Source organism: Triturus cristatus, chromosome 5_1, assembly GCF_964204655.1.
Source record: "Triturus cristatus chromosome 5_1, aTriCri1.1, whole genome shotgun sequence".
NCBI classification, from domain to species: Eukaryota; Metazoa; Chordata; class Amphibia; order Caudata; family Salamandridae; genus Triturus; species Triturus cristatus.
This window is the reverse complement of record NC_140587.1, coordinates 995,619,541-995,643,217: the sequence shown is the minus strand read 5'-3', so window position 1 is coordinate 995,643,217 and position 23,677 is coordinate 995,619,541. Positions and strand designations below refer to the sequence as shown.

Genomic DNA, 23,677 nt, shown 5'->3' with positions numbered 1-23,677 from the left:
GATGTCCTTCATTATTTACAATGGCACTTCTCCCTGATGAATGCCCCCTTCTTCTTCGAGAAATGTACCCAGTGCTTCCTGAGATGTGTTGCATCCTACCTGGTAAGTGCCTATGGTTTATTTCTTGAAATATTCCATTATTTCTCTGGAGCTCACATTGTAGTAAAACATACAAGGCCTCATTTCTGGGGTTTTGGCGTAGGGCAGCGCAGCAAGTCACCTTGCTGCGCTGCCTGACGTCAAAGTGAAAGGGCAGGAATCAGCCGCGGTCCATGCAGGTAACAGCGGTGGGGCGGTGGGGCCAGGTAAGGGGGGATTTCGAGGGACGCTGCAGAGGGAAAATTAATTATTCCTTTAATTTTCCCTCGGCATCGTCTCTCGAAATCCCGCATTACCCGGCCCCATCGCCCACCGCTGTTACCTGCATGAACCGTGGCTGGCAGGAATGCACTGTATTCGCTCAATACGGTGTCTCCCTGTCCTTTCCCTCTGTATTGGCGCTGTTTTGGCAGCCTAGCGCCAACGCAGGGGACCCTTGAACCATGGTGCAAGGGTGTCTGTGTTGTCAGCAGAATTGTTTTTGTGCAGGAAGGGCCAACTTCCTGCAAAAAAAACCAAACTTCATAGAGGTATTTTCCTCTTTCTCTGTGTTTTGAAGAATGAAGTACACATAGAAAGCGGAAAACAATTAAGATATTTCTCCTTGTTATACCTCACCTCTGGAGGCACAATATTTTGTTGCATTCCCAGGTTTACAAGTCCTTGTAAATCTGGGAATGCATCAAAACCATGGAAGTTACGAGGGAACACCTCCCTTGCGCAGAGTAAGGCAACGCAGTAATTTGCTCTGCGTTGCTTTAATCGAGATTTATGAGGCCACTCAAAGCCACGCAATGTGGCTCTGCGTGGTTTCATAAATCTGTCTTAGATCCTTGCGCCATGCATGTCATACTTTGCGTGGTGCAAACCTGACGCAAGGCTTTCTGATATATGCCCCACAGTGACCCCTTGGTGTCTGAAGCACATCATCTCTTGTTTATAACTGAGATATGTGCCCTTAATCCTTGTGATATATTCTGTTGCTCCCTGGGAGTTATGTGCTCCCTTATCCTGAGATTATTTTGATGTGTCCATGTATTTCCTGCCCCAAATTTTCTCCAAAGCCCCCTTATCCCACAAGTTGTTATGTTACTGAAATTTCTGTAGCACAGACGACTATTAGCATGGACTTATAGTGATGTCTTGGGATGCTTCACATGCGAATCCGGGGCTTCCCTCAAAGACCAAATTCTCTCAGCACTGTTATTTTTGCTTGCTGCAAGCGTTTAGGTAAAGTCATGGTTTGTTTTTATGCCCTACCAGTTTTAAACTTCATCAGCTGCCACTGCTTAAAAGCTTCACCTCAATAACAAATATATTCTTTCCTTTTTAGATTCTGGCAAACGCCATCATTTTTATATGCGGCAACGTAGCAGGGGCGTATCATAAGCATCTAATGGAACTCGCTCTGCAGCAAACATATCAAGACACGTGCAACTGCATTAAATCCCGCATCAAGCTGGAGTTTGAGAAACGTCAGCAGGTACTGTCAATTTGTGTGTATGTTCGTTTTTCCTGCTTTTGTGTAATATTGAACACATCCTATAAACACATGGGCTTATTTCTGAGAGGCTTGCGCCATTGGAGCGTCATTTTTTTTTAACCTCCAGCTGAGTAAGCCTCTCAGTCATATCTGTGAGGGGACGTAAAACGCATTAAGGATATGATTGTGAATACACGCCCTAGGACTAGGATGAACCCATCGAACTCCCTGAACATGAACCAACTCCTACCACCGGTAGTTGGCCACTATTTATGTGGCTATTGTAGGGCTTGTCCTCTCTCGATAAATGGGAAATGTGCTGACATTGGGCTCAATCGCCCATGGGAACAGAGAAAGCACACCACATGTAACTCAGAGAATGTCATTTATTTACTAACATGTCCATGTAATATACAATATGTGGGAATGACAACTCGTCGTGTAAAAATACGTATATTGGAACATATGAGCACGATAAGATGCGGAAAGACGAACACCAATTTGACTGCCCACTTTAATGAACTGGGACATAGCGAACATAACATAAGGTGGACAGTGTTGGATAAACCATTTATTCCACCAAACACGAGTGACATTTCGAATTTTCTTCTAATAAGAGAACAGCGCTGGGTGGATAGACTAAAAAGCAGTACAAAGGGACTGAATGATGGCATTCCCTGATTCTTACTTCATGGGGTTACTAATAAATAATGATATTGCTAGTATCCTGCTTGAGGCACTTTAAGGAATCCTAAATGGGTTGTCTGTATTCCATAGCTATTGGTTTTATACTTGAGTATGACGCTTCGTAGATTCGATATTATCGAGACATATGACTACTAAGAATCCCGAGATTGGTGATTGCATTCTATGTCCATTGAGGAGTGGTTAGCGTAATATGTGTTTGAAAGAACAGAAATTACTGAGGTACATTGCATTGTACTGAAGTTTGCATATTCACATTTAGTATGCATCATACGTTATAGGGGAATATTTTATATCTACACCCTTTCAAAATGGCCACCACGCGTGATTCGCTAGATCCTGGTGAACCCCTTTTTATGTCTTTGAATCTCACTCCCGGTGACGAGTAGCGCTCACGTGTTTAAGAGAAGGTGGAGCGTAATCGCTGGGGCCCTTTAAATGTGATTCAATTGAAGCACACCGTGTTCGACGGAGGACCGGCGTGAGGACAAAATTGACGGTGCCTCTTTGAAGTAGTAAGTGGGCGGTTCAGGACCAGCGGCATTTGGGTATTTCCATGCACGGCGGTTGCTAGAACCCCGCGATAGTTCCCAGAGTGAATTGTGTCTTAGGGTTGCCGATTTTGTTAATACAGAGCTCAGAATGGGACTGAGTTGGGCTTTCGGCAGCCTACCATAGCCTTTAAGGAGGTTGTTTCGAGGTTTGCTTACATATGAATTACGAAAGGTGAGGAGTATGAACAACTAATGGAATTATGCCTTTCTGTTTTTACCCATTGTGTTTTTACGGTAGAGTGTGACTACAAGAGTGCAGTACCACAAAGGTCCCGGGTTCAGAGAAATCCGTGTGAACTCTTGTTAGTAAATCAAAGTGATAAGAAATAATAACGATACAGATTTATGCGCACTCCTGTGATATGACACACTGGGGTTGGTTTCATTCGTAGAGTTACGATGACTGGTAGCATCTGTATACATGAGTTGAACAAAATCTTATGGATACAGTCACTGAGTGTTTAAGTGTCTGTGGGCGATTCAAGTGGTGTGGTCTACGCGGTTTGGTTTATCTCCCAGTGGTTTGGACGTGTGTTTTTATGAAATCACCTGGCTATATGTAGTCGCTATGTGTGGCTTGTTGGCACTAGAGCGAAGACATGATTTTTAATTTACAAACAATAGTAAACACATGACTGTTGGACAGGACCAGACTTATGGGTTCTGTTCTTTTTCTTTTTCTTTACAGAAATAGATTCCCTCTCGGATATTCCTAGAGTATTTGACAATTGGACATTGTCCTACGCACTTAAGTAAGAAGGTAAACACCCAACTAGGGGTGGAGACTACAAATTTAGGGACCAACACCCTGATGAATGCCAGAGCGACTCGGTTGGGCGCATAAAATTGGCAGAAACATGTTGGTAACTGCAGTGGGGATATAAGGGTCTTTACCTCCCCTGTTTATTCCATCTCTTTTGTTTTAATCCTTCCAGAGGTCAACGGTAATAAAATAATTGAGTGTTGACCCTAGGGAGTCTTAACTATATGTATCTGCACCTTTTGGTCCCTTTTTTGAAGGGAACAGACTTCTCCTTCTAGTTTTGTTTACATTTGTTACGTTGTGTTTTTGTGTTCATCCTTATTTTCTCTACCCTCACCACTGTTCTTCAAAAAATTTGCGCTCCATCCAGAGTGTTGGTCTGCACCTGGATGTATGATGCAGCCCTATGATGAAGCATGACACTGTAAAGTGTGTGAGTGCAGTACTAAGACATTCACTGTCTTCCCAATGACTAGTTTGCTGCCCCAGGGTAAATAAGACTTACCATTTTTTGGGTGGACGTTTGTATTGTAGCACTTGTCTTTCCCGTAGTACTGTGATACAGTACTGGTTCTAGCACTTCTCTGTTGAGTGAGTTTTGGACTATGGTAAGGGAGCCAGAGAAGGCTTAGTCCCTTGTCTCTTCCTTTTCGTGATATTTGACGTAAAACCACCCTGCGTGGCTTTGCATGGCCTCATAGATATGAAGTAAAACAAAGCAGCGCAAGTTACTGCCTTGCCTCACTCTGCATCCAGTAGGCGTTCAATGGGTGTTGTGGTGGGTGCTCCCATGCAACACCCTTAGATTTTGATTCTGCCACCAATTCACTTAATCATGTAAACCTGGGGCAGAGCCAAAACCTGACGCCTCACGAGAGGAGGCGTAAAAAGGAGAAATATTTTAATGTCCCCTATTTTTTTCCTCTTTTATTTATTGGAGTTTTATATAGTGCGAACTTGACCCGAACGTATCAGTTATCAGAGCGCTTTACACGAGCACCAGTTGCATTACATGAGGACGCATTAATTTTGTTAGGCACGGGGATATTAAATGATTTGCCCAGAATCACAGGATGTTGCATGTCCTTGCCGAGACTTGAACCTGGTTCCCCCAGATTTGAGGTCGACTGCCCTAGTCGTTAGGCCAACTCCTCTCCCCATTCTGCAGGACACATAGAAAGAGGAAAACGCTACACAGGATTGTTTTTGTGCAGGAAGGTGCTCCTTCCTACGCAAAGTAATCCCGCCTGCAACAGAGGCACCCTTGCACCATGGTCCAAGAGTGCCTACAATGGCGATAGGCAACAAATTGTGCTCCAGCGCCGGCTGGAAAGGAAAATAATGCACAATTTTTCATAAATACTGTGCCTTCCTGCCCTTTGACATAGGTGTAAGGCAGCTCAGCAAGAAGACTAGCAGTGTGGCTCTAAGCCAATTCCTCATAATTGAGGCCCACAAGATATCATATTCCAGTTAGCACCTAAGTATGATAAAATTGGCTATGGTGAATCGACTAGTAGTGCCTTCACATATTATACATTTGATCATCATTTCCAATAATTAGCAAATCGCTTGCGGGATGGAATATTAAATCGCAGCACTCGTGATACAAAAAGAAGCATGCATTTATTTTGAATAGTGACATATTTCAGAGTTGTTTATAAATGTGCCCACCTCCATGTTGCATTGGTGAAAGAAAATATACCTTGTGACTAGAGTTACTTGAAGTGATAAGATGATTGAACATTACAAACAATTGGGAACATTTAGAACAAATGCATTGAAAAATGAGTCAGAAATAACACTTGAACACTCCATGTTTAATGTTAAAATGCCAGAGACCGTATGTTTTACCCAGAATAACATATGCAATATTTTGATACAAGAATTTGCAGTTATTTGAGTGCTTTGAATCTATCACGTGGTGTAGTATGATTCGGCTTCATTCCAGTCTTAGTCAGGCATGTCCACTTTCACTGCCCAGATATGTGTTTTACTTTCCAAATTGAAATCCTCAATTCAAGGAAAATTTCACACATTGGATTTACTTGTGGTCTGAGTGAGAGGGCAAGCCACAGTAGGCAGAGGCAGAAGTATGAGCTTCCACAGATTCTTATTTGGGTCAAAGGACCAGTAGGTAAACTGTGAAATGTGAAGTTCACCTGTTGCTCCTTTGTAAGCAAACCTGACGTAAGACAGTATGTCACATTCTTTAGAATGACCCTCAGGTAAGGTGAAGGTCAAATTGCACCCCAGGCTGTTGATGGTCATCAAGACAAACATCTTAATCTTGAGAAATTTAGCTAAAGCTCAGTAAATATTCTTAAAGGCGATCCTGATAAAGGGCAGAACAAATGGGAGATTGTACTTAGGTGCCAAAGTCGTGAAGTTTCCTCTGCGAAGATATGTGGGGCAGTTTACTAGGCTGTCAAGTCCTATTTGAAGACTAATCTCTGTTGATCTGCCTTCTCAAACTCAGGTTCGTCTGTCTCAAGACAGAAAGCATGGGTCAGCAGCACGAAACTCAAACGCGAATCTGAGAACTCAAATGACACTCACACTAGAAACTCTGTTAACTGTTAAAGAGTTGTGTTGGAGTGTAGTGGTGCAGAATAGAGTGCAGGGGCATGGAGTGGCATAGAGTGAAGTGACACAGAGAGCAGTATTGCAGATTGGAGTTTTGAAGAGTGGAGTGCATTGTCATAGACTGCTTTGGTGTAGAGTGTAGGGGTGCAGAAAAGAGTAAGGTGGTTTAGAGTGCAGTGGTGTAGATTGGGGTGGCGTCGAGTGTAGAGGCATTGAGTGCAGTGCTGCAGAGTAGAAAATAGTTGCATAGAGTGCAGTTGTGTAGAGTGTAGTGGCATAGAGTGCAATGGTGAAAAGTGGAGTGGAGTAGAGAGAAGTGGTGTACTGTGCAGTGCCATAGAGACGAGTGGTAAAGAGTACAGTAGTGTGGTATAGCGTACAGTGGCATAGAGTAGAGTGATGCAGAGCATAGAAGAGTGGCGTGAAGTACAGTTGTGCAGAGTGCAGTGATGCAGAATAGAGTGCATTGGTGCAGAGTGTATTGGCATCCCTAAAGGTTCAGGAGGAACTTCATTTTTTTCAAATCGAGGCTAGGTGTCTAGCGATGCATAAAAGCAGCGAAATAGAATAAAGAAGCTGCACTCACTACTAAACTAAGAGATCATCCTATTCACACATGTGCTCCACTTGTAGCCTGGCCATTATCATAGGAAGCAAAGCATTGTTGGGTTCTGCCAATAAGTATATCATTAATCTCCCACACATCCTTCAGTTTGCTTCAAAGACGTTGGGAACAGACTAAAATCCTAGTAGGGCAGGTAAACCCTGCTCAGAGAACCAGCCCTTGACTGAGCCAGCAGAAGGTTGTGCTTTATCCAGGATCATATTGTCAATGCACTGCCACTTCCTAAGACCCACCAGAGCTGTTGGCTTAAACATGATATGGCCACCATGCTGTTCCCCCATGACCATTGCAAGTTACAAGTAGAAAGCTACAAACAAGTGTAGTATTCTCTGGATCACTGCCACCTTCTTCCAATCTGAAGACTTAGATGCTATTCAAGTGATGCCTGGCCTAGGAATGGCTCAGTCATCCAAATCGCCACACTTCAATAAATGCTAGCCTCTGCTATAATGGCCAGCGGAGTTAAGAAGTCAGGAGGAACTCTCCTATTGAGTTTTGATGTCGGGATTTACCCGTGCATGCTCTCTTCGTGGGGTTTGGAGCCCTTGAGACATCGTAAACAATCTGCACCAACCAGTCCAATGCTGGGGGCTAAATTGCAGTCTGGCCTTGGGCACAGCTGCAGTCCTGCTGTCTCCAGACAAAACATTGCACCATGAACCCCCAAAATGTCTTTGTAAGAGCCTACACTTACACCAGCAAGCCAACCTGTCTTGTTTCTTGCAACTAGAACAGTTTCAGCTGTGAATATGTAGTAGTATGGACAGACTGTTACTTACAGGAATTTGAAACACATTAATTTTAGGAAACAAGACAGAACCATCACACAGTCAAAGGATCCTTCCTCCTAAATACAAGAAAAATGAAATTATGACCCCAAGAAGAACTTTGCAACTCTAGGTCTTCAATCAACTAGTTTACAATTGAAGAGTTGTTTGATAATGACATGTGCCACGTGGTTTGCTTGTACTAGAGGAATGAGAGGAGGAATGCTTTAATCTAGTTACTAGCATCATCGAGAAATTATATGACACATTTGTGAATGTTTAAAAAACTTCACTTTTTTTCTTTTCAATGTCACATTTTACTTCAGTGTCCTACATGAGATGTATTTGCTATGTTTTGTTTTGAACAAAGCGTCTTCTGGATAAGGAAATGAGAATTTTCCAAGTAGTGTTTGGAATTTCTAGATTTCTTTTTATGAGGGTCCAATTATTATTATTTTATTATACTTCGCCTGCAGCATTATCCAAAGAAGAAATAGTTCCAAAACAGAATAAGTGTGCGCACGTCAGCCTGGACATTTGATATCTTTTGTTAAGACGGTGTTTAGAGAGAATACAGGAAACTGAAATATCGAGGAACAAAATATTGTGTAAAGAATATTGAGGACAAAAAAACTGTAAAAGTATGTTTCTTTAGGTAAGCAAAGATTTATAATATAACACTCCACATGTATGTACCGTGACAATATATATATTTTTAAGGTACATAGATGTGGAGCTAGGAAAAGTAAATCTTTACCTGCCCATTTGCACTTACCTTCACGATATTTTAATCCTAGATATTTTTTACAAAATATTTCTGATTCAGATATTCTATGAACGATCCAGCAAGACTCACAGAAACAAAAAAAGCATGGGAAAAGTCAACAGGTTTCACCTATGCAAAAGCAATTGGTTTAGCTAATGTCTTTTAGCAATTTTGTAGAACAGACTGGAGGGAAGTACAGTGGAGTGGCGTTTCATGGATTACAGAAGTGTGGAGTGGCATAGAGGGCAGTGGAGTAGAATGGCGTGGGAGTGGAGTAAATGGTGTAGAGGACAGTGGCACAGAGTGTAGTGTAGTAGAGTAGAGTAGCTTGGAATGGTGTAGAGTGAAGTGGTGTGGAGTGGTGTAGGGTAGAGTGTTGTGGAGTAGAAAGGCAAAGAGTGGCGTGACATAGAGTAGAGTGGACCTGCAGGTCTAGTAACTTTAATAATCTTTTCGACCTAACTATAATGTACTTGCCCCGTGAACTGGTCTCAAATTGTGTGATCCTAGGCAAATATTTTTGTCTTATTGAGCCGCCTCTTTGTTTATTATCACATAAGAGAGCACCTTCAAATATGTGAGTTAACTATTTCTGCTGTACAAAAAAAACTCTTTTTATTTACTAGACTAAATGTTTGCTCCATGTATAACAATAATCAAGCCCATATATAGAGTACACATGATTTCTGACTTGCCACTAGGTTTACTAATAGCATTGTCCTCTGGTTAGGAGCAGTAATAATTCCCATGTTTAAAAACTCACTTTTTATAAATAAATTACCAAAGCATGATGTGGTAGTATATTGTCATTTACAGATAGATTTTTTTTCCATTGAAATGGGCACACAATGTACCCACTAACATATAGTTTTACAGATAATAGCACATAAACAATTTTTGGAAACTGGGTTTCAGCAAAAATATTTGGCCTTTTTATTGCTTTTTCACATTGTGAGCCTTTAAATCTTATATTGTCACATTTGCTCTGTTTTCAGAGACAGAGGTCAAAAGTCAGTTTGTCTTCCCTGAAGTTAGAGGATTTTCAACTCACCAGAAAGGGTGAGTAGTCCCTAAAAATAGCTTGTCCTGAAAAAATCTTGATTGACAATGCGAGTGAGCTAGTGGATTTTTCGAGACCCTGAGGTGGCATAGAGTGCAGTGGCGTAGAGTAGAGTATAGTGGCATAGAGTGGTGCAGAGTGCATTGGGGCAGAGTAGAGTAGCGCTGAGCGCAGCTCCAGAGAGTGGAGTGGTGTAGAGCGCAGTGGTATATCAACAGTGGTGTACTGTAGAGTGGTGAAGAGTGGAGAAAAGTGGTGTAGAGAGCACTTATATAGAGTGCGTTGGTGCAGAGTATAGTAGAGTGGCATAGAGTGAAGTGGCATTAAGTGCAGTGGTGTAGACTGGCATAGAGTAGAGTGGCGTAGCGTGCATTGGTGCAGAGTAGAATAGAGTTCATTAGAAGGTAAGACATGCATGCAAATACTTAACCCTGAGATTAAAGGAATGAAATGTGAGAGCTGTAAATGGAGCTCAATAGAACTCCACCACATGGTCAGTAAGGACTCACTTCCACTTGAGAAATGTAAAAATTCTCCCTGGCAGACATATTTACTTAATTTTAGATCCCTATTCATACATAGCTTGGATCTACTTATGTTCTTAGAGGAGGAGACTTAATCTCTGCCACTTTTGGGGTTTTAATTGTAATTTTATGAACACTAATTATGCTTTTGAATAAATATTGTTTTCAATGTCACTTAATATGAATTTTAAAATAATGAATGTGTTGATATGAATTTGATAATTGAAGATGAAATAATCTCATCTAAATATATCTGTGCCGTTTTGATCTTTTACTCTGAGTTTATTAACATTGGTCTATATATTAAATTGTTAGGTTGGCTTGGAATTTATTGTCTACTGTATATTTACCCTGTCCTAGGAATTGTCTTACCAATTTGTCAGGGGGGTCCTAGTTACTCACATTTGAAGAATCCAAATGCCATACTCCTTATGGAAACTTGGCTTCAGGAAAACACGATGCCCAACATAGCCATGACACTTCCCTCAGGATATGACATCACCAGAAGGGATAGAGAAGGCGGTAAGAGAAGAGGAGGAGCCGCCATTCTATACAGAGAAGGAATGAAAGTTAAAACGAACCCAATACCACTTGTGGGCTGTAAAGGTATAGTATTTCCCTGAAACTAACACCTACTTTAACCATCTGTGGTTTACTAATCTAGCGAACACCAGGACCCCCTATGCAATTTATACAAGCACTCTCAGATGTTGTGGCAGAATATATTCTCACAACATATAACTTCTCGGTATTAGGAGATCTCAATCTTCACTTGGATAATAAGAACTGTGACATGACTAACAATTTGTTAATGGACCTGGAAGGGGTCTAACTAATGTAGCAAGTAAATGGACCCACTCATAACCAAGGGCATTTACGCGCTCCCATTTTCCCTAACATACCTGACCTGAACACTGGGAGCCCTATAGACATTATTTGGTAAGATCATAAAATGATTCTGTTTCAGCTGACTAAGGTCAACCATACACTAGAAGTACAGACCAATCCTAGACTATGCTGAAACTGGTCTAAACCGAGTACCAAAGAATGGGAAAATATGCTATCCAATTCAGCCCCTATAATGTCCAGGGATATAACCGATAGTTACAATAGTTTGAAAACATAGATTATTAATGCTGCTAACCTCCTGGAGCCTTTAAAACAGCATAAATCTACTCAACCAGGAGGGAAAGCACCATGGTTCTCCAAAGAGATTAATGAATTGAAAAGACTCCAAACAAGCAGAAATGTTATAGAGAAGAAACTATGATACTACTAGCAAATGCAACTATGACAAAGCAGTTAAAAAGTATCAGGGAAGCACAAACCAATTTTTTTGCTAATAGCATTACAGAATGTGTCAAATTCTGCTAGAGAACTATACAACCTGGTGAATAGTTTAAGGCACCCCTCCTACATGAAATTTGGCCCGCCAATCTCAGATGCACGCTGTAACCAATTGTCCAATTTCTTTTTAGAGAAAGTTAACACCATACTCCATGATCTAAGAAATTAACTAGCATACCTCTAGACCACGGAAGATACCCTAGCCCCTCTGGCCTCTCTTAAATCAGGCTCCCCACTGGATCCAGTTCCCCTGATATCATGGCTAAGGGGTGAGAACCAGTCATTAAGATTTTGGCCAATATGCTTAATAAGTCTTTACAATCGGGTGAAGTTCCATCTAAGTGGTACCATGACATTGTTAGACCCCTGTTGAAAAAGCCAATGTCTGACCCTTTATTGTGGGAGTAATATAGCCCAACATCTCTTCTACCCACCCCAAGCAAAATGTTGGAAAAATTTGGAAATATTCACCTTTCCTCATTCCTAGACAGGATTCAGGACAGGGAGTACTACAGAGAGAGCTCTCCTAGCTGCTACAAAAGAGTTGAGGGCCATTTAAGATATGGGTGGCACTGCGGTTCTGATCTTGCTTAATCTTAGTGGCGTATTTAACACAGTATCACACCCATTATTGATAAAAAGGCTAATGGAAGGGGGCATTGGAGACATAGCCCTGAAATGGCTTACTTATTTTCTTCACAAGCATACTTTTCAAGTACTAGAAGAAGATGGCTTACTTCTTTTTTTCACAAGCATACTTTTCAAGTACTAGAATAAGATAAGCAAGCCAACACATTTGCCCCGAAGTGTGGAGTGCCGAAAAGGCTCGACCCTTAGCCCCACCCTTTTTAATTTGTACGTTGCTCCACTAACAGAGATTATAAAATCTTATGGTATTATTTCAATATCATACGCAGGCAATACTCCATTGATAATTAGCCAATTTGATCAAACAGAAAAGACGCAATCTCTCCTTAATTCCTTAATGGTGATAAGAGAGAGGTGATGGTTGAGGGCAACAATCTAACATGGTGAATGGAAATGAATTGGCCAGCCGCCCTGTGGAATCAGCCTACCCCCAAAACAGAAGTAAAAAGTCTAGGACAATAGCAGGATGAGAGATTGACAATGGAAGTTCAGGTCAAGAAATTAGCAGCTTCTTGTTTCTGCCTGCTTTATACCCTAGGAATAGTTTTTTAATGGCTTCCAGACTCAACACGCATACTGGTTCAAGGCCTAGTAAGTTCTCAACTGGACTATGGAAACTCCTTATATCTTGGAAACCCTAAAACAGTCTTGAAAAACTGCAGGTCACCAAAATGCCACAGCACGTATTATTAAAAAAATTCCAAATGCCAGTCAGCAAGGGCAGCATTGGTAGCCCTACATTGGTTTCCCATAGACAAGAGAGTTCAATTTAAATCTCTATTACTTGTATACAAAGCAATTCGCTAAAAAGGCTCTAAATTGATTCAGGAGCACATTACCTTTTCCAAGCCTGTGAGATCACTGCCTATTCCAATTAGCTACGGCTCACTTTACCCAGAATTAAGAGAGCCAGAGGTTGATCTTTTGCCTATATCACTCTTATGCTTTGGAACTCTCTACCAATGCACGTGAGCCAAACTGAGGAACCGCAATTCAGGAAACTGCTCAAGCCTAGACTATTTGAATAGCATACACAGGATTTTGAATTTTGAATTTAAAAGCATTTGTTAAGCGCACGTATACCATGCGGTTTCATGGCGCTTTAAGTGATGCAGTAGCGGTCGGCAGAAGGGCTAGACAGTATAAGCTTGCTCAAATAACAGGGTTTTAAGGTCTTTCCGAAACTGTGTGTATGACGGAGAAGATCGGAGAGCAGGAGGGAGAGAATTCCAGAAAAGTGGGGCGAGAACAGCAAATTTCGCTCCGCCAGATTTCTTTTTCTTGAAACGAGGAATGATGAGGAAAGCCCTATGGGCAGAGCGGAGTTCACGACCTGGGAGGTACGGTTTTATGGCGGCGCAAATGAACTCGGGGGCTGTACCTGATCTAGCCTGAAAGGTAAGGCAACCCAGTTTAAAAAGGGCACGCTCCCTCACCGGGAGCCAATGCAAAGCTTTAAGCAGGGGAGTGGCACAATGGTATTTGGGTAAGCCATAGATCAAACGAGCCGCTTGATTCTGAATGAGCTGCAAACGATGGAACGCATATGCTGGAGCTCCATTGTAAATGATGTTACCATAGTCAACTCTCGACAGTACCATGGCCAGCACAATGATTTTTAAAGCAGGAAGGGAAAAAAAGCGGGATACTTTCCTAATTAGTCTTAAAGAAAAGAAACAAGCAGAGACCACTGAACCCACATGTGAGTGAATAGAGAGTTGTGTGTTAAGAAAAATCCCAAGAGTTTTGACCTTAGAGACAGGAAGAGGGGGAGCACCAAGTGACAAGGGCCAGTGGGCAGAGGTCCATGGACTGCAACCACCTCCGGTCAGGACTAACTCAGTCTTGTCCGGATTGAGTTTGAGGTGGTTGCAGTTCATCCAGTCCTGAATGAATGTCATTACGGTCTGAACATTGGAAGCAGATGAGGGGGAGTTGGAGAGATTAAAGATTAGCTGGAGATCATCAGCGTAGTTAAACACCGTGACCTCCATCTGCTGTAACGAAAAAATGAGGGGATAGATGTACAAATTAAATAAAAGTGGGGAAAGTGATGAGCCTTGAGGGACTCCGCACTCCACTTTGCGAAAGTCAGCGGTGAAATTGGCCAAATGGACGGCTTGGGCCCTCCCTGTGAGGAAGGACTCAATCCACGAGAAGGCAGAACCTTCTATGCCCGCCGCCCTGACACGGCTGAGAAGAATGGAATGATCCACCGTGTCAAAGGCGGCGGACAGATCTAATAAAATCAAGGCTTGCGGAAGGTTGGTGTCAATGCCTTCACGTAGCACGTCCATTACCGAGATCACCACTTTCTCGGTGGAGTGCAATGGGCGAAAGCCGGCTTGACGGGGGGGAAAGACAGTGATTGATTTCAACATGAGTGCTTAAGGTGGTTGTGACGTGAGTTTCCAAAATTTTTGCTAGGTAAGGCAGTAGGGAAATGGGACGGTAGTTGGAGGGGGAGGAAGAATCAGCGTCAGGTTTTTTAATAATAGGTATGACAACCGCTGATTTATGTATATCAGGAACGTTTCCCTTCTTTAGCGAGTCATTGAGGAGGGTCAAAGGGGGAGTGGGGGAAGATAAATAGATTTCCCTGAGGATATGGGTGGGGGCAAAATCTAAGGGAGAACCGGATTTGACTCGGTGAAGTAATGAGAAGAAGGTGTCCTCAGTTAAAGGTGGAATAAGGTTAAGTTTGGGGACAGTGGGGGGAGGGGAAGAATTGACAAATGCAAGGGAGGGTGGTGGAATGTTAAGTTTGATTTTGAGTATTTTATCAATAAAAAACTCATTGAGCGAGTTACAGAAGGACTGAGAGGGGGGAATGGTAGTCGTGGTTCGACTGGATAATGCTAATTCATGGACCGCGGTAAAGATTTCCTTTGAGCGAGACTCAGCTGCCATAATCCTGCTGGTATAGAATGCAGTTTTAGCCGCTAGAATGCCCGCTTTATAAGTTTTTAAAACAGACAGATATATAGTCTTTAGCTCTGGGCTGTAGTCTTTCCTCCAGGCTCGCTCGGCTCTTCTAGCTGCTAGTTTCTGTTCTTTTAGCTCTAAGGTGAACCATCGATTGGCTGCATGGGCCCGCTTGACAGTGAGTCGCCTCATGGGGGCGAATTCGTCGCCTGCCAAAGTCAGCCAATTATCAATGGCGGCCAGTTGCGACGTAGCAGTGAGATCTGTAAGGTCGGGAGCGGTTTTGGCCAAAGTTGAACAGAAGGAGGGCATGTCCGTTTTACCCCATTTCCTGACCCAAATGTTTTTAGGAAGAGGAGGTTTGACCAGTGTGGTCAGTGCAAGGGAAAAGGAAATAATAGAATGGTCGGACCAGGAGCACGGGGAAATTATGGGGGGTGTGGATGGAATATTTAGCGCCCAGATTTGATCCAACATATGACCGTGGGTATGTGTGGGGCCATGAGTGAGCAGAGAGAAGTTCAAGGAAATCATGAAGTCTGTAAAATCTTTGGATTGAGGGCTCTCAGCAGGTTCATTGGGCCAAAAGTTTAGGTCCCCTAGCACTAGTACAGATGAATTGTTAACCACCAAGGTGGCTAAGAGAGCCTGAATGCTAGGGAGAAAGGATGGGGTTAGCTGGGGAGGACGATAAATTAAGACAAAGGTGAATGGTACCTGATGGAGAGTTGAACGAGCTACAAGGTAATCTACCTCAGGAATGGGTAAGGAGGGGAGAATCTGGAAGCAGAAGTCTGTCCGGGCTATTAAGGCTACTCCGCCACCCCGCTTGCCCTCAGGCCGATCTGCTCGAATGGCAGAGTATGATGGAGGCAATGCGGCTAATACATTGGGTAGGGAGTCTGCCTTAAACCAGGTCTCCGTTAAGAATATGAGGTTTGGATTATGGGTATCAATGTAGTCAAATAGCTCGTATTGATGACTAACCGCAGACCTGGTGTTTAAGAGTATTGCTGAAGTGTTACAAATTGGTGCTGGGGGGGCTGGGGGGGGCAAGATGGTGCAGGATGGTGTATTGGATAAAGGAAATAAAGGTGGGCTGGTACTAGGAGGACGGTAAGGTGGGGAAGAACATAAATCAAGCTGTCTCAGGTGGGTACTGATCGAAGGGTCAACCGTTCCAGGGACCCAATATGAGAGTAGTAATGCAGGTGAGTACGTAAGTAAGCGGGCAGCCTTTCGTGCCCCTAGCATCGGTCGGCCGCGGACGGGCGCAGACGGGCTTAACTCTGGCGCAACTCCGGCGCGCCTACGTTGCGCCCGCTGCGCTCGTCCGCTGCGCTGACACATGCTGCACGATTAAGTAGGGGCGGAGCGGTGGAGGAGGGGCAGGGCTAGGAAGGAAGGCAGCCCGATCTAAGATGGCGCCCGTTGCTGCTTAGAAGCCCGCAAGTGCACCAACCCGCCCTGGCAACCCACCTCTGAAACCGCAAAAGGTAAGAGACCTGCACAAACTTTGAAGATGAGTTAAAAGCAGTAAAATACAATACAAATGTACATCGCCTGCGCTAGTAATCAGCGGGGGCGGAGAGCAGGATGATCGCGACCAGCAATCCAAGCGTCAACCAGCAAGCCCACTGACAGCGGCATGTGTTTTAGCCAGTGCCGCGAAGCCTTTGTGGCTAGACATGCGCTTTATAAATTCGAGAATTGTATAGAGTGGAGTGCAGTGGCAAAAACAGCAATGGCATAAAGTGAAGTGGAATAGAGAGAAGTGGTGTAGTGGGCAGTGGCATAAAGTGCAGTGGTGTTGACTAGACCTGGGTGGAGTTCCACTACGCGGAACTCCGCGAAGTGATCAAAAACTGCACCGCTTTATGCAGAGTTTCGTAAGCGGCAGAGTGCTTTTGGTCATGCCGTTCATGTTGATTTTCAGCTTTGGGTTTTTGTCCTGCACTGTAAAATTTGCACAAACTGCACCATGTGCACTGCCAGAGGGCACTGCTTCTTTTCTTGCTTCTCAAGTAGATTTTCTACCTGAGCGACAGCTTTCTCAACGCAAATGAAAGGTTTCTCAACACGAGTAGTCGCAACCATCTGTGACCGCACGCGTTGAGGAATCTGACCACCCACGTTGAGAAGTCCCCCTGGGAGATGGATTTTCCTTGCTCAACAATTTGATGCTGGTGAGCACGAGCGAGGAAAAAACATGCCTTGCTTCACAGAGCGAGTTCTTTGGAACACCGCGTGGTCCTTGGAGTGCAGAAAACTCCACGAATGGAGTGGAGTTCACCGCCCAAAGCTAGTGTTGACTGGAGAGGCATAGAGTAGAGTGGCATAGAGTAGAATGCTACAGAATCGAGTAGAAATGCATAGATTGCAGTGGCTTCGAGTATAGTGGTGAAGAGTACAGTGCATGGGTGTAGTGTGTATTGGCATGAAGTGGAGTGGCGTAGAGTGGAGTGGCGTAGAGTGGAGTGGCGTTGAGTGCAGTGGCACAGAGTGCAGTGGCGCAGTTTAGTGTGGCGTTGCATGGCATACAATGATGTGGTGCTGAGTATAGTGGAGTGGTGCAGAGCACAGTAGTGAAGAGTGGAGTTGGGCAGAGTGGAGTGGCATAGAGTGCAGTGGTGCAGGGTAGTGAGAAGTAGTGTAGAGTGGTGCAGAGTTGATAGGTGTAGAGTGCAGTGGCATAGAGTGGAGTGGTGCAAAGTATAGTGCCATAGAGTGCAGTTGCGTACAGTGGAATGGGATGGTGCAGAGTAGAGTAAAGTGCCATAGAATGGAATGGCTTGGAGTTGAGAGGTGCACAGTAGAATACAGTATCATGGAGTGGTGTAGAGTGGAGTGGCGCAGAGTGCAGTGACGTAGAATGCAGTATTGTATAGTGGAGTTGTGAAGAGAGGAGTGCAGTGTCATAGAGTGCAGTGGCATATATTACAGTGGTGTAGAATATAGGAGAGTAAAACAAAACCAAATGGGGATGATGGAGGGAGTATTGAACATTGCAAGCACTCACCCCCAGTCAACTGATCTGGGTTTAATCCATCATCATTCTTTAGCTCACTCCGCCATCCCAGTTGGGACATGGCCATATGCAAATCAGTCTGACCCTGTGCCTCACGGGAACAGTCCAGCCCGAACTGCCAAGCCATGTCTTCCCTGGACCGGAAACAAGCATCCTGGGACCGGTTTCGGGTTCATAACCCTCATCAGCCAGGCTATCTTGAATCAAGTAGCAAAGTGAGCAAGGGACCCACGTCTGAGCATATCCTGCAAACTTAGGGTGAACAAAGCAAAACCAAAGGGGGACGGGTATGCCTAGACGGATGTCCCGTGCTCTCCATGCCACTGGAATCAAGCTATCGTGGCTGAAGAGGAGTGAAACCCCGAAACCGGTTCTAGGATGCTTGTTTCCAGTCCATGGAGGACCTGGCTTGGCAGTTCGGGCTGGACTGTTCCCATGAGGCACAGGGTCAAGACTAATTTGCATATGTCTGGGTTCAAACTGTAATGGCATGGTGAGCAAAACAACTATGGATTTAGGCCCAGATCTCTGTACTGGGGTGAATGTATGACATTGTTCTGCATTCTGTCCATCAACTGTTGTTTTTGCCTTTGTCACACCAAGTGGGACGGGTATGCCTAGACGTAGGTCCCGTGCTCTCCATGCCACTGAAATCAAGCTATCCTGGGTGAAGAGGGGTGAAACCCCGAAACCGGTCCTAGGATGCTTGCTTCCAGTCCAGGGAGGACCTGGCTTGGCAGTTTGGACTGGACTATTCCATGAGGCAAAAAAAGATGGATTTAGGCCCAGATCTCTGTACTGGGGTGAATGTATGACCTTGTTCTGCATTATGTCCATCAACTGTTGTTTTTGAATATAGGAGAGTGGCATAGAATGCTGTGGAATAAAGTGTGGTGGTATAGAGTAATGCAGAGTGTCATGTGGGCAAGGAAAGTGGTGCAGAGTAGAATTAGGTATAATAGAGTGCAGTGGCTTAGAGTGGAGTGGTGTAGAGTAATGTGCAATGGCATAGAGTGCAGTGACATAGAGTGCTATAGAGCAGAGTAGAGTAGAGTTGCATGGAGTGCAGTGTTATAGAGAGCGGTGGCACAGAGTGGTGCAGAGTGCAGTGGCATAACATAAAGTGGTGCAGAGTAGGGTAGATTGGTATAGGGCAGAGTGGCAAAGATAAGCGAAGTAAGGAGGTGAATGAGGGGCAGGGTGCAACGGGAATGTGATCGTGGTAGTGAATAAAACTATCTCAAGGGGTCCACTTAAACCTTATTGGGTGGCCTCAGGGATAGAGTTTAAGAGATAGTTTTACTCACTACCACAATCACATTCCCTTTGCACTCTGCTCCTCATTCACCTCCTTCCTTTGCTCATCTTTGTGAAAACACCTCAGCTCCTCCCCTTTTGGGAGTTGTAGTCCACACCTTGGACCTTGCAGTCCAGTTGTGAGGAGGGAACCCAATGATGAAGCATGTCGCCCTAGGGTGAATGAGGATTCTTGTCCTGAAAGGATTTCTTTCCTTTCCTTTCTTCCCTTCTGTCAGTCTTACTACAAACAGTCAATTGTGAACATACAGACCTTGTCTGTTTGACTATAAAGCCAGACGTGCATTATGTGAATTTCTTCTTCTACTTGTACTTCAGTCATATAATTCTCTGCTCATGTCCAGTAGGCAGCTCTGTGTTATCCAAACCATGCGAGTAGACCAGAAGGACTGCACGCTTGTTTTTTGCACTATTCCCATTTTGAGTATAAGGCTCAGAAACTTCAACTCCCCAATTGAATTGAAGTAGGAGTCCACATGTGTCCTTAGAATGAGGCCTAAAAGTGTCTCCATGCTCCCTCAGAAACTGTCCGGCATGCAAATTTGTTTGATGCACAAGTTGCTCGAGGAAGTCCATATCCACAATCAGATGGATATAGTCAATAGGCAAACATTTGCTGTATTGATTTCACATCCATCATTAGTAGTGAATGGGGAAATGTGGTGCTGCACTAATTGGGTGGGGGGTGCCAAGACAGCACTCTGTGGTCTGTGCTTGCCACTGCACATGCCTACTCTCTGAACTGGTCTACCCTGGTACTGTCTCTCCGCTAAGGGATAAAACAACTTCTGCTACATTGTTCCTCAGCATCACTGGATGGCAAGACATTGAATAGAACCTGGCATCTGAAAAATCCCTTCTATGTTGGTCTTCATATTCTTATCCCTCAGATTCTGTTTCAGTATCTCATCCTGCGTCAGAGATGTCCTCCATAACTAAAGTTAGGTCCTGGGCAGCATCACTATTGACTTTCAGTGAGTGTGTGCAAATGAGAGATGTGTGTGACAAGGTGCAAAAGCACTTAGCTTATCAATGGTTGGGTATGTGCGTCTGTGAGATGTGTTTGAGAGTTTCAAAGCCAAAAACAGATTATGGATGCAGCTGCATCTCCTCCAAAGACACTAAATAAAAAAAAAAGAACAAAGTATGACTTCACCTTGCCACACACCCAATACCACAGCATACTTCAAAGTACAAGGGTGAGCCAACTCCATACATTGTTAATTTATTACGGCACTGACAAGCAACATAGACAATTTTAGGTGATATCCAAGTCAGACCAGGTCAAGAAGTAATCTCGAGCATGAATATAAAAGTTTCCCCCATTAGCAAAATCAAAAGCTAAATAACCATTTGCTAATTCGATAGCTTTGGCAATCGCTCTTGCCCGCTTTGGCTTTGTCAATGCTTGTTTGTAATTTGTTATACAAAACGTTATTGCTGTGGGACCTGCTGGGCCATTGCCAGTATAAAAATGATTTCCAGAAGGCAAAAAACTAGCTTTGATCTCAAGAAACACACATATTCACAGTAGCCCCTGCAACTGGAGACTCTGACATTGTGCGTGGGTGTGCTCCATGTGAAATTTCACAATGCTATTACTTATAGAGAAGTTACTCAATGTCTGAAGTAGCCTGTCCCTTTGCTCCATGCTGTAGCAGGTGGAAGAATATTGTAATTGAAACAATAGACTAATGGGTGAAGAGGCCTGAATACAAGCTTCCACATAACATGTTCATAGATGTGTGTTTTCCTCTTTGGGCACGATCGGCCCCCAGTGGAAACCAAATTTAAAATATCCGCCCAAAGGGGGTCGACCCGAATGCCAGGAGCATAGCCCCTTAACAAAATTTTTTTAATGTTTGGTTTCTTCGAGAAAGCCCGATTTGCCACACAGAGGAAACGCACACATTTCCAAAAATATATTTTGGCCAAAAGAGGGTCACCCCATATGCCAATAAGGATTGAGACCATAACAATTTCCTTTTTAAAAAAAATATATTTTTTACCCGTGGGTCACAATTGCACCACCATGGAAAAAGCACTTTTATAACTGTACTTATGGCCCCTAGAGGCATTGGTCTGTATACCAGAAGGGCGACCCCCAAAAATAAAGACTCCTGATGGCCTAGTGGTCTTATTGCTTGTGGGTCACGGTGCAACTGTGATCCACAAGCAGGAAACTGTGAGAGTGTGGAGTCGTTGGAAAAGGGGAGACCCCCCTACCCTGCATGGATGGGGTAAAAGTGCAGATGATGGATTATGAAAAATATTTGGATGGATAGCTGGTCCAACCTATGAAGTCACCTCAGAATGCAGCCATATTGGTTTAGCACCCTCTAGAGCCACTTCTGAAATAACAATTTGAAACAATTTATCCATTTGGGTGTGGGTCTGGAATATCGAAGAGCAGACTACAGTAGATAATTATTTATACTACATTTTGTTGTACACATTTTCTTGCAACTCAAAGGGAAGCTTGCCTTTCACAATTTTATTGGGCACCGTTCTTGCATAAAATAAGACAAAACTAATAAATTTTGGAATGTTTCTGATCTTCAAATTGATTATTATACAATACTTGAGTGCCTGTCGAGCTATGCAAGAGGAGCCTACAATAGGTATTCAAACAGATAGCTCTTTATTAGCAAAACATAAATATTTCCTGAGAATTCTGTAATCAACTCATATACTGTGGATCTGCCACACAATTTTACTGGCAAACACATTTGCTCCAGAGCATGGAAGGTAAAGTGCAAACATGCAATCTAGGACATCTCTCTAACCATTATATGGACTGACGAGGTCCTGGTTACCAAAGTATAACCTGCTATTGTGGAGTCCCCTATAATGATCACTGTGTTAGGTTGGGTCTGAGAGCAATCCTATAATAGCCAACTATCCCCACAAGCAACTTAAAGATAACATGTAGCTGTACACAGGACATATTACCAGTAGGCAGTTTTTTTTCCAGTGGCTACAAACCCTAGAGAAAAAACACTTCTTATTGGAAGTAGTAAGAGTGTAAGTGGTTGGAGTAGGACCCGTTGGTACAAAGTAACAAGAAAACAACCTTTCTTAATTCACACCAGTATGTTATATTCTAATGGATTGCTACACACTATGTAATGCTGGCTGAATACCAATCTCTATTGAAAGACTCTTCTGGAAACGTATTGAGCATTTCCAGCAAATGAATGGGGTCTTAACATTAGTTATGGTTAAGAGAGACTTAAGGGAAACTTGAAAGACTAGTTCCCAAACTGTGTGTCAGGTTCCAATAATTGGATTCTGTTTTGTTAGCAGAAACTTTCAAAAATAAATCTCAAATCCTAATTATGCCATGGATAAGGGCTTGGCAAATAAGCATACTAGTTCAAGCACTGATCGCTAAGAAGATTCCTGAAAGCACACAACTTTGATGCATTGTCTATGAGCTCACAAAATTAATACAAATGTAGTATACTGTACAAATGTAGTGACTGTTATTATAACAGCTTTTGAGTGTATAATTACCTTTGCATGTACCTCATACTTTATATTTCTGGACTCCACTCACCAAATCTCAATGGTTCTTTAAAGCAGTACCATTGTTGATCAAGTTGCCAAGGTCCCCTCTGAAACTGTGCACAAGAAGATTTTTGTTGAAGGAATTCAGAATAGTGTTTAGGAACCAGTACATTTCAAAATAGATACATTTTACTTGGAATTGACATAAACTGCTTCCAAGCAGTATGATCCTAAAATAATGTACAAGATAAGTAGTGAGTCAGTGAGGCCTGTAAAGAGTAGTCATCCAGTCTCAGCTAAAAAGGACATATCCTCCATGAGTTAATAGGGAGGAACATGTCAAAGACGTGACCAACTATTATGGAAATTAAAATAACATTCTTCAATGTACATACATTGAATACTTGCCAAAGTTGGAGCCGTAATAGATAAGAAGGTAGAAAATGGCAGCTCTTGAATGGAAGCCACCACATCAAAAGGAGGTAAAATCAATATGATTTGAGCACTTGGAAACCCTAGGTGGATTTGCAAGTGGTCTGTAAATGTTTTGATGATGACAAAGCTATTCAATATGGGCCTGATTACGAGTCTGGTGGTCCTAAGACCACCAGACTCATGGTAGGGAAGCAGTAGCAGCCTTCTGACCGCTGCATTACAACTTTGGTGGTCGTTCTGCCCTGGGACCGCAGACTCCTGGCAATGGCGTGGTGTGCTTGAAGTAGTAATATGCTTGGCAGAGTGGCTACAGTCCCACCAAGCATATTATGACTTTCCTCATACACCACTGATTTCAGGGAGGTCTCTCCTCTATGAAAACAGTGGTTGTGAGGAAAGAAAGGGGGCCTTAAAGGGCCCCCTGGTACCTCTCTCCATGTGAATGCTCACAGGGGTGCACAGCATGCACCCCTAGTTCCAGCCCGACATGAACATCACAGTCCATGCTGTGCTGGAACTTTCTTTGATGTTCCTT

The 23,677-nt window shown here is 43.4% G+C and overlaps 1 protein-coding gene across 1 annotated transcript in view; it reads left to right on the top strand.

Annotated features, from left to right (window-relative positions):
* ADCY2 (adenylate cyclase 2) overlaps positions 1–23,677 on the top strand; it is a 3,557,286-nt gene that overhangs the window by 1,487,496 nt on the left and 2,046,113 nt on the right. Inside the window, exon 4 of the mRNA XM_085606100.1 lies at positions 1,433–1,582. Within this exon, the coding sequence (XP_085462226.1) occupies positions 1,433–1,582 (150 nt within the window). The remainder of the gene's footprint in view (positions 1–1,432; positions 1,583–23,677) is intronic.